The sequence below is a fragment of the Rhipicephalus sanguineus genome, chromosome 9 (genome assembly GCF_013339695.2).
Source record: "Rhipicephalus sanguineus isolate Rsan-2018 chromosome 9, BIME_Rsan_1.4, whole genome shotgun sequence".
Classification (NCBI taxonomy): Eukaryota; Metazoa; Arthropoda; class Arachnida; order Ixodida; family Ixodidae; genus Rhipicephalus; species Rhipicephalus sanguineus.
Window position 1 is genome coordinate 35,440,939 of NC_051184.2, and position 13,654 is coordinate 35,454,592.

Sequence of the window (13,654 nt, forward strand, 5' to 3'; positions counted from 1 at the left end):
TGTGCAGTTGTCAGGACATTGAGCAAACAGTTGTCAAATGACAGATCTACTCTAGGATTCTAGGTGTAGTGATGCTGGGTTCTTCCACAAGTGTGCTTTAACGTCATCAGCGATGTACAATGGGTTTGTACTGCCTTAACTTGTGAATCAGTTATGTGACTGGTTGAGACATAGACAGAATCACACAAGTGAATTCATTACAGATATTAAAGTAGTTACGTCAAGTGATGCACATGTTATTTATGGTTTTCAACACTCCAACAATGTAAGATTGTATATAATCATCTCTTATAACAACACAATGTCATATAAACATTTTATGTTAACCTGCATTTTACGAGTGCCCTTGTATAATCAAACACTGCTTTGCATTAAGTAGTGCTATGGCCACCAAATTTTATTTCCAGTAAACACACACTTAAAGTACTAGCTTCCGCGCTGCTAAGAGTGTTTGATACAGAATACAGTCTCATTTTAAAATACTCGAAATTCAGTGACATCTGCCAAACTGCCATATGCTTAGGCACTTCAGAGCTACTACACACAAGAGCAAGTCCGTCGGCAGACACGCTAGCCAAGGTCTACCGCAGACTTGAACTAAGTTCAAGTCTGCAGTAGACATGGTCACACGTGTAGAAATGGTCGATCAGTTTGGAACAATTTTATCATTTCAGTGTGCTCACCACCATTATATTGGCATCAACTTTCCCACCAACCACACGTAACTATAAAATAGTTATTGGGGGCTGCAGAACAAACAGCCTCACACTTCACTTTGATCAAGTTGCTCTCATATGCCAGTAACTACTAAAAAAAAAAAAAACAACTGACACAGAAACTTCTGGCTGGGTAAATGTCAAATGGTGCGTAGCATTTTTTATAATCACTCATGAAACTTCTTCTCTATTCCTTGAAACAAACTAGGAGTGCCATATTGAGATATAAGCAATTCAAAAAATATGTCCCACTAGTTAACTCGTCTGTATCCCCACTATTGTGTTTTAACGTCTGTGTGGCGTTGCCATGGAGGAAGAAATAATTAGGAGAGAGCATTATGGTGTGCACTTGGAAGGTGAACTCTCCGGGAAGCCATTCTCTCTCTTCCCTCTTGCCTAAACAATATTGGACTGGCACGCGAGTTCGACAACACATTCTTTTCGCAGAGAATAATTGTTTTGCTACGCTGCTGCACCTTTGCTTTGCCTGCACTGCATTCGCTCTCCGACCTAGCAATCATGTGTTGAGCCAATAAATGTTCTTTTTTTTTCTTCAGTCTTGTTGCTGTATGCTGTCATTATGCAATTTCTTCAAACCTCCATATATAAGCAGTGCAAGGACCAGAGGGCACTATGCAGGTATTTTGGTTGAGTACTAAACCTCATTATCTAATTTCTTCGAACCTCCGTGCAGGCACCGTGTGCTGTCTAGAGGGCGCCATGTACCTTTTCTAAACGGCTAAGAGTCACGAAAATCAGCCGTTAGGGGTGCAAAGAAAATGAGACACACGTGCAGTGTCCCACTAGGTCCGCCCAATCATGGCTGGACAAGAGAACAAACACCCGCATTGCGTTCGCTTCCAGTCCGGTCCCGGCCCAATTTTGCTGAAATGCTGCTTCAGCTTGCTAGAGGCGCTGTAGCATATACAGTAACTCTATGATGCACGTGCGAAAATCCACGACACGGTGCCTACAAGTGGCGCTTCCTTGCGACACGTTCCCGCCGAACTTAGCGGGTCACGCACACTGCACGAAGACCAGAGAGTAACGTTGGACAAGAGCTTTCTTCGTCACCGACAGATGATATCCAAAGTCGCTTTTATCAACCACGACCTCCTCTGTGACATAAACGCGTGGCCTTACCCTGACATCTGCCGTTTCCGCAAGAAATTGAGTTTGCGTAAGCAAACGAAAACAGAAGCTTTACGCTGTCGCGAGTTTACTTGTTGCTACGCATTGAAAGTGAACAATTACTACTACCACATCTCCGCAGGCGGGCAGGTCAACAGAAGGCACAGCCGTCCATCTGAGTCTATTTACAAGCCTTCGGTTTCCGTATTGCGGTAAATAGTCCGAGTCAAGAAAGTGCGCGGAGCACACGCGAGCAGAATACGGCAAGCTGCTGCAGCCGATGGCTTCCTCCCATACACGTTTCCGGGCGGCACTCGGAGGCAGAGTGTGGAAGTAAACGCCCTCACTGTTCTCTCGTCGACGCTGGCACCCTTTCACGGCACAACACACACTTGACATAGCAAAAGATTGTTTACAAAGCACACTTCGCCGCAATGTTGAGATCCATGTTGACATCTCACATGATCGAGCCAGAGATCGAGCCGAGAATGCCGAGAACACGTACCGCGGAAATTACAGGTGGCGCTGCTAGCAGCAGCGACTTTTTGTTTTTTTCAGTCCGCCGTGAACTTGGCCGTGAATAATCCCAAGCAACAATAAGCGGGTACAAATAACCAAGAGAGTTTATCTGAGTGATGGATAAAATGAAGGATGGAGTGAAGATCAAATTTGGACGCATAATGTTCCGTGGAATTGCTTATTAGCTGATGCAGCTGATGTACCTGATGGCGCGGAAATCAAAAAGACCGCCGTTGCGACAAGCCCTAAGCGCCGCTTCCATGGCGTAAGTTGCGTACCTCGCAATTTCCCGTAAACAGCAAATGAAAAATGAAACTAATCGCGGAAGATTATAAAGCCAAATATGAAAAACAAAATGCTAGCCACAGCTTATAAAACTCTGGGTATTTTTGTCATAAACACGGAATTTCGTACGCACATCTACGTCAGCATGTATGCTGTAGCAGCGCTTCCAGCTGATTAATCAATCACCTGAGCGAACGGTACACCATTTACTGGGCTGTAATATTTTATCGATAAGACCAACGCTGCTCCACCAGTAGCTCTTTCAGCCAACGTTGCTTTCAGCTTCAGCTTGCTGCATATCTACCATCGGCCATCTTGGGAAAGGGCGAAAGTGTGCATGACTTGAGGGGTGCGTGCAGTCAGCAGCGGTGTGAAGTGTGTCGGTGACCACAAAAGCCGTGCAAATGGTTTGTATAAACGCTTCGTAACCTTCTGTTTTCGATCGTTCTGTCCTCGTTGCCGATGGAACGCGGGCAAGTGCCGTGCACACGTAGCGCTGGCTTTCCGAAAACGTCCCCCCGTTTTGCGCGCTGTCGCTGTGGGACTCCCCGTCTTGTCGAAAGTACCGTTGCTTCTCCAGCGACGCCCACTAAGCTGTGCTAATCCGTGCGTAATCTAGATGACTGCGGATTACGGACAAGCTGCTATCCGGCTCTCTAGTGGACACCGTGGTGGGGTGCCTTTGGCGATTGCCCACTTTTTCTTTGCATTTTGCGCGAAGCGCAGAGACTTGTCCGTGCGATCGGCGCCTTGCGAACCTGAGACCCCTGTCGCGTTTGACGGCTTGCCGTGATGCCTTTCGCCACAAGTCGTACGTACAAAGTCGGGCCGGCCACCCATATGCGGATATAACCGCGGTCCGTTGTCCTCCAATACGTTGTAGTCGCGAGTGCAGACGTTGAAGTTCCGCACGTGGAAATGTACTGCGTGACGCACGGAACGTCTCATGTTTCGCCCGCGATTGGGCTTTTGTCCCGCATGTCGTCTACGAATAGCGTTACGAGAGCTTTACACTGTCAAGTAGTGGGAGGGAGGGACCCCCCCGTGTGTTCCACGACAGGATATGACAAAAGAAGAAGAGTCTGTGAGTGGCGACGTTCGCTTAGGCGCATCTGCGTCGTTTCGAGGTATTGTCGGCTGTGCAGAAGGCGTGGCGGAAGGCGAAAATGACATCGCGAGCAATGGTCGGTATCCCTCTTGGGCGCATTAATCGCGTTTATGAGATGCGTAGCGAGCGATCGTTGCAACGTTCGTAAGCTAGATCAATTTTAGACACGACACAGAGAACGTCGCATCCGGGTTACGTTAAACCATTTTTATCTTTACCGACCCAAATCTCCTCCGACCTCTGTCTGTCGTCAGCCACAACAGTTGCGTTATGTAGAGATTGCAGCTCGCAACGCTTTGTGTCGTCCCTCTCGACTGGCGCACACCCGTTGCAAAGGACAGTGCAAGGCTATGGTGATAATGAAAAGTAAACTAATTTATTGTTGATGTCTACAGCAAATTTCGGGGAGAAATGAATGGGGATGAACGGGGAAAAAAAGGTTCGCAGAGTACTTAATATCACCTCATAACTATTGCATGTTCCTTATCCTAAATAGAACAATTTATGCCTAATTTGTCGAAATTGTGTTTCTAGAGTGCTTTTACTCAAAAACAAAAAGTGGTCACAAAATATGACTGAAGTGGTCAGTAATATTGTCTACTGTACACATTGGGCACAGTGGAAAGGGCACTTGACCAGACCTACAATGATAAAAAATTTAGGGTGGGTATACGACATCTGAATTGTGTACAAAGTGCCTCAGTGTTTTCTTATTTTTCTTGTTCGGGAGGAATTTTTGTGCCAGGAGGAGATCAAGAGTTGTCAGTACACTTCAAAACGAGCTATTCCTGGCTTAAATTTTCTAATAAGTGTTCTCTCAACATCGCACCATATGTTGTCATGCTGCAGGCGTTCTTCGGGCTCGGGCAGAGCGCGGACATCGACATAATTCTCAATGGCACGGAAAACCGCAAAATGGCCGAGATCAAGACGGAAGACGGCAAGAAAGAGAAACACCTCCTCTACTACGACGGTGAATCGGTGTCCGGAAAAGTGAACATAACCCTCAAGAAGCCAGGCTCTAAGCTGGAACACCAGGGCATCAAGATAGAGTTCATCGGACAGATAGGCAAGCGTCGTTTCATTTAGAAATACTATTCAGCTGCCCTACTCATCTTATGCACAAATCTTACTGTGATTCACTTTATGGCTTACACCGAGCTTCACGATTAACGATTTGTTAGTCCTCACAGATGTTGGGAAGCCTTCTACATGTAATCAAACATTACCCTCTGCGATCAGAATACTCCTGATCCACCTCATGCATTTGTGCATGCATTACAAGACAGCCTTTCAATGTTCATTCAAGGCATGGACATCGCAAGGCTGTCTTGTGATGTGCATGCCTCGAAATTCACGAGCGATTCGGTGTTTGTCAGCACATTCTCTGTAAGCCAACTGCATTCTGTGAACGAAAGACAGGGAATCTTTACGAGGGGCTCATTTCTTCGTTACACACAACAAAATGAATTAGGCCAAGGAAAGCATAGGGGACATTGATCGTTGTATGTAATGACTTGAAATGAATTGGACGAAAAAACACCCTTTCTGTCAATGGGATCCGAGCCTACCACACACCCCCACCTTGGCTACGAGCGGCACAGGCTAACACTCCCAGGGATTACATGTACAGAAATACCCAACAAAGTGTACGGGGCAGTGCTTTCCGCCGTAGCTCAATCGGTAGGGCATTGGACATGTAATTCGAAAGTTGTGGGTTCAGATCCCACCGACAGAAAGGGTGCTTTTTAAACTTTAATTAATTTTCATTTGTCGTTATAACTGCAGCACAGTTCAATACAATTAATGTTCTCTATACTTTCCTTGGCCTAACTGCATTTTGTGTTTGACAACTGAATCAAGCACGTGGTCTTCATTCCCACTTCACTCATATTGCAAAGCTTCCGTTTTAAAGGGACACTAAAGAGCAAAACGATTTTTCTCGCATTAGTAAAGTAGTCTTCCACGATACCAAAAACACCACGCTTGCTGCGAGAAGACGCTTAATAAGCGAGAAAGCGCGCAAAAAGAAAATACAGGTGGTGACGCCACCTTGCAATTCCTGCACCATTTGCCGTGATGTCACATATTTTTGACGGCGCCTGCTTGGGCCTACGTAGTTCCTAATCGGTTAAATAGAAGTACATTGTCCTCTGAGGGGGCCAGAGACTTGACATAACGAGTTTGTGGAAATTTCGTCGAGCCAGTGGCGCCAAAACGTTAAACGCTCTTTGAAACCTTTTACGTCACGAATTACAAAGTTCGGCGCGAAATTTAAAAATGAAACTTTGAACTTGGTTTTCTCCTCTAATAATAAACCTATGGTGGTGAAATAAACTACACAAGAGTTTTCCGAGCACACTTCATCAATCTAAACCAATTCATTGTTTCTCTTTAGTGTCCCTTTAAGAGCTCCCAATACAGCAGTTAATTACATATGCTTCTTCCACGGCGTGCCTTGTGCCATCGCCTTACCTTTCGTCGGTCATTTCTGTGTTCCAGAACTTTACTATGATCGCGGCAATCACCACGAGTTTGCGTCCCTGGTCAAGGAGCTGGCACGACCTGGAGAGCTAGCTCAGAATGCCAGTTACAGCTTTGAATTTGTCAACGTAGAGAAGCCATATGAGTCGTACACCGGCTCAAATGTCCGGTTAAGGTAAGCATCCCTGAACTTGCTTGTCAGAAGACTTTCGTATGTTTCTCGCATTCTTTTCTTCATTTAAGTAATAATTAGCCTTCTGTAGAACACACAACTCCATGATAGTACTTGGAAGTGCAATACACACAAGATGTCAAGTCCCTTCTGTATATCCTTATCTTGTACATTATGTTATGAATGAATAAAATTTGATTTGATTGATTTGATTGATATCAATTTGAAGTGAGTGCTCGTCTTGTCTAGTTGTCCTTTCTTGTGTATTTTGTGTGTTCTGCGCTTCCAAGTACTATCATGGATCCTTACAAACTCGCCCAAGTATCTATTCTTCTAAACACACCACTACACTGCTACGATTACATATCTATCGCCTTGTCATTCATAGCTCCAGTGACATATGTGCAAACATTTTGTCATATATGTACTAGTAGGTGCAGGTTTGAGAATCAGATTTTCTTACAGAGCTGCTCTCGGGGCCACATGTGTTGTCTAGGCGTAATGTACAACTGAATAGCAGACAGTTCATTTTTGTATGAGAGACTGTTCTTCATCAGTTCTGAAACTTTTTTTTACACAAGAATTACGAGTTTGTAAGATTGCCACCCTTTCGATTGGCTACTACGGTCACATTTCACACAGGTTTGCTGGCATTTTGCGTTGTTTTTATTGAAATGCACTAACAAATCACCAGGAAAATTTCGTGATCTGTTTCGCTGGGGTGCTTGTTGCCCTACTGGCAACAGATGGCACCACAACTGCTAATGTGCACTGATTCATCTGATCTGAATGGAACTGCTAAGCAGCATTTGCCAGCTTGGCAAAATGGCAGGTCTGCGCAAATTTGAGCATGAAACTGAGCACCGTTATTGACAAAACATTCCGCACATACTAAACGGTTACCGATGCTTTCATTCAGGTCACACTTTTGTGACACTACAATGCACTCCGTTTGATGTATAAGGTTGCAGTGCTTGAATGGGCATTATGTGCCGGGTTTGAACTGAGCCTTTCTCTACGTCCAGATATTTCCTGCGAGTCACCATCGTGCGCCGCCTCACTGACCTGGTCAAGGAACTGGACATAGTAGTGCACACGCTTTCATCCTACCCTGAGATTAACTCCTCCATCAAAATGGAAGTGGGCATTGAAGATTGCCTGCACATTGAATTCGAGTACAACAAGTCCAAGTGAGTGCACTGTCTGCCATACACGAGAACAGCTGTTTCATACACGGGGCACTTTCAATCTCAATGAAATTGTGATCAATTAGCTTCTTTACACTGACTGCTAAAAGGAGCCAATTACAGTCAAGACGTTCTACCTCAGTCAAGCTTTATTGTAATCTATGGCGACTGAAGGACAAGGCATTCGACGTGTATCAGACGGGTATCGAACCGTATAACTGGGGTATCATCTTATTGTGTATGTTCAGGGCGCTTATTCTGTGTGTTTGAAGGTGTCTGTCAGTGTAGAACGATTTTACGGCCACATATTTTTGTGCGGATAAATGGGCAAGCCTCCGTCCTTTTTTGAAACTCGCAGTGGGTTTTCACAACATTGGTGTTGTACCAATCACCAGCTTTTAACCTGGTGATGTCACGACCACACCCCTTCTGGTTTCGCAGTATGTTTAAGGGACGCTAAAGGCAAATATTAAGTCGACGTTGATTGTTGAAATAGCGGTCCAGAAACCTCGTAGCGCTGCTTTTGTGCCAAGGAAGTGCTTATTTTGAAATAAAATCACGTTTTTAGTGGTCCGCATCGCGTTAGCGCGCTTCAAATCTCCCGCCTGAAAATACGACTCTCATACGTCACTGCTGCCATGCCCAACGTTGCCCGCTTTTACTGCGCGGCCGCCGACACTAGTAGCAGCCGAGCGGAAGTAGCGGGACCCACAGTAGCAACAACGGCGCTGCGGCAAAGACTTGCTCGGATGGGCACATTCAAAGCCGTCACCAAGTTGCGGTTGGCCTCGTAATCCTCAGTACGAAAGTGCAGCGAGCACACACGCAGAGGTTTTGACTGTTTAGCACACAGGCGCAATGGCATGACACTATAAGCCACTTCGAGCGTAAGGGTTCATTCCGCGGCACCCAGTGAAAACACACACCGGTTTCCTTGCTGCAGCACTGGCGTTGTGCACCATTCGGGCATCCGGCAATATCACACGCATGCGGCATTTTGTCGAACTTTCTGTCAGAGCGACCTTCACGAGCGCGCAAAACACGCACGGCAGTACGCGATCCCGAAACTACCACTGAGACGGGCGAGGCACAGCTCGGCGAAAACGGAACCTTTGAACCACGCGCGCCGTTCCCCATGGCAACGCCACGGAGGTTTTGTTTTCCATGAATCAAGCGGAAACGAACAAACAGCATTTTATTACATCTTTTGATGCTCGGAATCTTCTTTTTTTACTGCTGCTAGTTTGGTTTCTAGTGATTTATTGTAGGCCGACTTCCCTACGTCATCGGGATCACTTCGAAAATGTCCCACTCGTGGCGCTCGTCATGTGATACATTTAGCTTAATTTCTCGGTAAGTAGGGCACTGCTGTTGATAATATTGCCGTTTTAGAAGTTGTCATACATTGGGCTTTCACTCTAACATAAATTGTTATTTGCCTTTAGTGTCCCTTTAAAAGGTTAAAGGGGACCAGAAACGCCTGGAGAGGAGCAGAGGATTGCTCTTGAAGTTTGCGTCTTCAGGATGACAAATAGCACTTGCCTTGTTTCCCGAGGATCATTGTCGCAAATGTGGTGTGCATTTTTATCTGTAATGTGTTCAAATGTGAGACTTTGAAGGGCCCCTAGAATTATGACAGTGTGGGTGTGATATGGCACTGGAAGAAAATACTGTCTTGGGGGGGGGGGGGGGGGTTGTCTCTAAGAGATGTACCACAGTTTGTTAGAAGCATACTGGTGTGTGGCACTAAACTGTAAGCAATCCTCATGCAATGCATGGATGTGCAAGATTTGCTCATCATATGAGGTGAACGTTGTCTCTTTGACAGGTACCACCTCAAGGATGTCATAGTGGGAAAGATCTACTTCCTCTTGGTCCGCATCAAAATCAAGCACATGGAAATTGCCATCATCAAGCGTGAGACGACAGGTTCGGGACCAAACATCTTCAACGAGAACGAAACCATCGCCAAGTATGAAATTATGGACGGTGCACCTGTCCGAGGCGAGTTGCTTCTGGCTTTGTCCGGTTTAGTTTAATGTACATGGTCATTTTTCATGTGCGAGAACCACAATATGATTGCAAAACACCAGAGTGAGGCATACTCTGTATTAACATTGATCACTGGGGGTTCTCTAACGTGCACCTAAAATATACGAACACAGTCTTTCCTGAATTTGGCCCTATCAAAATGTAGCCACTGAAACCGAACTTGTAGTTAGATTTAGGTGCATGTTAAAGAACCTCAGGTGGTCGAAATTTCTGGAGCTCTCCACTACGGCATTCCTTATAATCACATCGTGGCATTTAAGTCTGCCTTTTTCTTTAAGATGTGCATTGTTGTAATGACCTTGAAAAGAAAGGCATGCGTCAATGATTTTCCCTATAATGAAATTACTAAAAAAAAATTGCTGTTCCAAGTTTTATCACATTGTTTTCAGGTAGTCTAGTGGACATTAAAGGGGTACTGACACAAAAATTTTGCCCTCGCGTTTTTTCGCTGCAATGTGTTGCTGGGGGCCTGTTAGTCATAACACGGCAACGTTTGCTTCACTGCGCGACAGATAATTAATTACAGGCTCATCATTACCGACCACTGTCAGTTTGTTTCAAAAACGACAAGCCTCCAGGTGCAACTATCATCACCTAGCGGGTGCAGCGCCCGTTCACGTCAGCGCACAGAACTGTGACGAACTGCCGCGCGTTTCACGAACAGCCGCCGAGAAGTAGGCTGCTGGAGCGAACGCGGCAAAAAAACATGGCGGCTATGACGTCATCATAACTTGTTGCAGCGTGGTCACGTGAGGGAAGTAGGGGGTCCCCAAGGGTCCCCTTTGAGGGTGTCAGTAGCTCGAGGATGTCGATTGCTCACACAAACTTCAAAATTCATTTAAACTTCCAAGCCATATTCGCTGTTGGTATTTTGCAGATGACATACGCATGTTCACCGGATTTCATCCCGCAGGCTATCTCGGCTGCGAAATATTGTGTCAGTACCCCTTTAAGAAAGAAGTTGCACTTGGCGAGCCTTGTGTTTCGCAGGGTGGATATCCAGCAATCCATTAAAGTTAAAGAATGGGTGCCTGATAAGGGAGACAGCACAGTCGAGAGCATCAGAAAATAGGAATTATATGATGTGATGACATGGAGATACAGTCAACTGCCGATTTCTTGGACGCCCGATTTTCCGGACATGCTCGAAATTCGTACGCTTTCGCGACACCGTCACCAGCCCCATAGACGTCAATGTAAAAGAACATCCGAAATTTCGGGTGCTGAAAGTCTTCGGCGTCCGATTTTTCGGACTTTCTGCCCAAATTGCAGGTCCGAAAGGCATTAATTGAAGCCCCCACCTCTGATGCATCTATCATCTCGTAGGTTCAAACCAGCGATTTCGCGAGTCAATCTGTATGCGAGTGTAGTAGAGTCCGAAAGTCAGCTTTGCTGCAATGCAAAAGTGTTATGGGGTGAAGCAGACCAGAAATTCAAAGGGGCCGCTATCACGGCGCCGTGCGGCGATGTCTTTATGGGTGAGCAGCGGAAATACACGGAGGCGTGATGGCGGCAGGTGGCAAACACGCCAGTATGGCTTAGTCGCTGACAACCCTTAGGATAAGCATCTTCAGTCGGTAGTGCATGTGGCCTAGCGCAGTTGCATGCGTAATGCACGCATTTAATAGGAGAGAACCCAAACGCGCCGCGCCGCCATTCACGGTACTTCTTTGTGCGAGAGCGCCAAGTGCGCCGCACAGACGCATTGCCTTCACGAACGAAACCCGCTCGCCATTGCCGTGTCCGTGTGCGGTCATGCACGGGAGTGGGCATCACGAACCCTTTCATGACAAATGCGTGCATATGGTACCGCAACAGCACAGTGACGGCGTCAGCTTAGTTGGCGATGTGCTGCACACAACTAGAAACGATCGGCTTCACACGGCAGCAAATGCTGCATATCGGCGGAGATTCGGCGACGTGTGTGCGCATCATTTACGTGCGCACGAGCATCGCGGAAAGCCGGAGGAGTCATCCGCTCTTCCGCCACGGTCTTTGTGTTCCGCATCATCGTTTCCAAATGCTCCGTGGATGGAAACAACTTTATTGAAAGTCCGGCGATGTTTAATAACCCGGGCTGAGGTCTCCCATGAGGGGACTTCGAGGCTTTGCCTCAACGCCGCCTCGCGGGCCCGCTGGACTGCCCATTCTTGTGTCTTGAAGTTGGAGCTGCGCGGAGCTACTGCCATCTGAGCTGCTGTGACAGGGCACTCCCATAACATGTGTGAGAGCGTCGCTCTAGTTGCCTGACATAATTTACGAGTAGCATTCGGGTGCGAGAGAGCCGTAATCTACTCCGCGCTTTGCTAGTATCAGCGGCGCTCATCACGAGACGCAAATGCAAGCGGTGGTTGGCACGTAATTAAGCGGGGTTCGCGGCAGGTACCGTATGTATTTTCGAGAGCCTGGGCGCGTACCAAAATGCCTGATAAGTGTACTGGGAGGCATTAAAGCTATTTCGGAGGTGGCTGTGACGATTTGATCACTTGAGCGGAATAAAAAGGCATGAATTCGCTTTTTCGGACTGCCCGATTTTTTGGATGATGTCGCGGTCCCTAGGGAGTCCGAAAAATCGGACGTTGACTGTATTTGGATGTGATGATCATTTCTGTGAGTAATGTTGTGAAGTTATTCTAGACACAGAGAAAAGTTTAACAATTGTGGCACTTATCCCACTGTATATTCATTCATGCATTTGCGTCTCAACTGTGATACAGGGGAGTCCATACCAATTCGGTTATTCCTGGCTGGCTACGACCTGACCCCGACCATGAAGGACATCAACAAGAAGTTCTCGGTTCGTTACTATCTCAACCTGGTTCTGGTCGACGAGGAAGAGCGCCGCTACTTCAAACAACAGGTGAGCAGCGCTAGCTTGTACTTTGCTCACAACTCGTAGCTTCGGCCCTGTTGCAACCAGGTTGAGAAAAAGTATAGATGTAGGGGCACATTGAAAAACTTGCTTCCCTCACTATGGCGTGCCCAAAAATGGAGGCTTGGTGCGATAAGAAGTCGTTGAACAAGCAATGTTGCCACGACCAATGTCTCAAACGAAAGACTTTTCGTTGCCAGGGCAGCAACTGATGAAGACAAGTCTTTTTGTCTAAACGTAGTCTCCAGCGACATTTCTTGTGTGACGTTTTGAAATCTTGTCGTGGTTGTAGCACGTGAAACAGCGGAACTTAATCTTTCGTTTTGTGCCCCCAGGAAATTGTGCTGTGGAGGAAAGGGGAGAAGACGCGCAAGGTGATTCAGCAGCAGGTATCCAACGCGCAGCCGGACCAAGCCGCGGGCGACAGCACCAAGTAGCCGTCCGGAGAGTGTGCCTCGTGTACAGTTCTACTGGTGTCCCCTGCCCACACCCCTTGCTGCTGCTCGTCTTTCTCGACGGCAGCATGTCGGGCACCGAACGGACCGAAGAGCTTCAGGCGGCTCTCAAATCGCGCACTCCTGCATAGAGCCTCCTGTGCGGTCTATTTCGCTAGGCCGTTAACCACAACAAGGACGTGTCCTCTTTTATACGGAGGACATTTGTAAATACGCGACATTCCAAGAATGTTTTGTTTTTTCCCGCCCCCTTCCCTCGTGTGTGCACGTGAGTGTGGTGCATCGCAGTGAAAAATGCAGGGTGGCTTTACGGCTCCTGCGTTTGCGGTGGGAATTGAAGGGCACACCGTCGTCGGTAATGCGAAAGCTCCCCCCCTCCCTCCAGTCCGTTATTTTACCTCTCGTTCTTTGCTTTGCCTTATTTTGGGCTCACTCTCTTGGCAGATTTTTGTGTTTGCTTGTTTGTTCTGTACAGATGTGTATATAAGTAGATGATGATGCAGCCTGGGGAAGATGTGGTTTGTGTATTACGAATAAAAGAATGTCTAGTGGTTTACATGTTATTGTGCGTAACTGACAATGACATTAGCTCAGTCTCTCGCTACAGTAACACTTCTTGGTTGTTTCAGTCCGTCGGCAAGTCTGCGTAGATCAGATGAGAAAACTGGGGCTT

At 46.8% G+C, this 13,654-nt stretch overlaps 2 protein-coding genes across 4 annotated transcripts in view; one reads left to right on the top strand and one right to left on the bottom strand.

Moving 5' to 3' along the window:
• The window catches only part of LOC119404972 (zinc finger protein 821), a 39,761-nt gene extending 37,443 nt beyond the window's left edge, over positions 1-2,318 (bottom strand). Inside the window, exon 1 of one of the 2 annotated variants that reach the window (XM_049419147.1) lies at positions 1,977-2,318. In XM_049419147.1, the coding sequence (XP_049275104.1) occupies positions 1,977-2,303 (327 nt within the window). In that variant the 5' untranslated portion in view covers positions 2,304-2,318. Of the gene's footprint in view, positions 1-1,973 lie in introns of both variants that reach the window. The other variant, XM_049419146.1, reaches the window with a different exon arrangement.
• A 532-nt stretch (positions 2,319-2,850) lies between these two features.
• On the top strand, positions 2,851-13,544 carry LOC119404973 (vacuolar protein sorting-associated protein 26B-like). 2 transcript variants are annotated; one of them, XM_037671716.2, is made up of 7 exons: positions 2,851-3,058; positions 4,609-4,828; positions 6,262-6,418; positions 7,441-7,605; positions 9,431-9,606; positions 12,372-12,514; positions 12,862-13,544. In XM_037671716.2, the coding sequence occupies exons 1-7, from the start codon at positions 3,056-3,058 to the stop codon at positions 12,961-12,963; spliced, it is 966 nt and encodes a 321-aa protein (XP_037527644.1). In that variant the 5' UTR covers positions 2,851-3,055; the 3' UTR covers positions 12,964-13,544. The 2 variants fall into 2 exon arrangements, with proteins under 2 accessions (XP_037527644.1, XP_037527643.1); XM_037671715.2 differs by lacking the exon at positions 2,851-3,058 and adding an exon at positions 3,689-3,835.
• Positions 13,545-13,654: the final 110 nt, after the last annotated feature.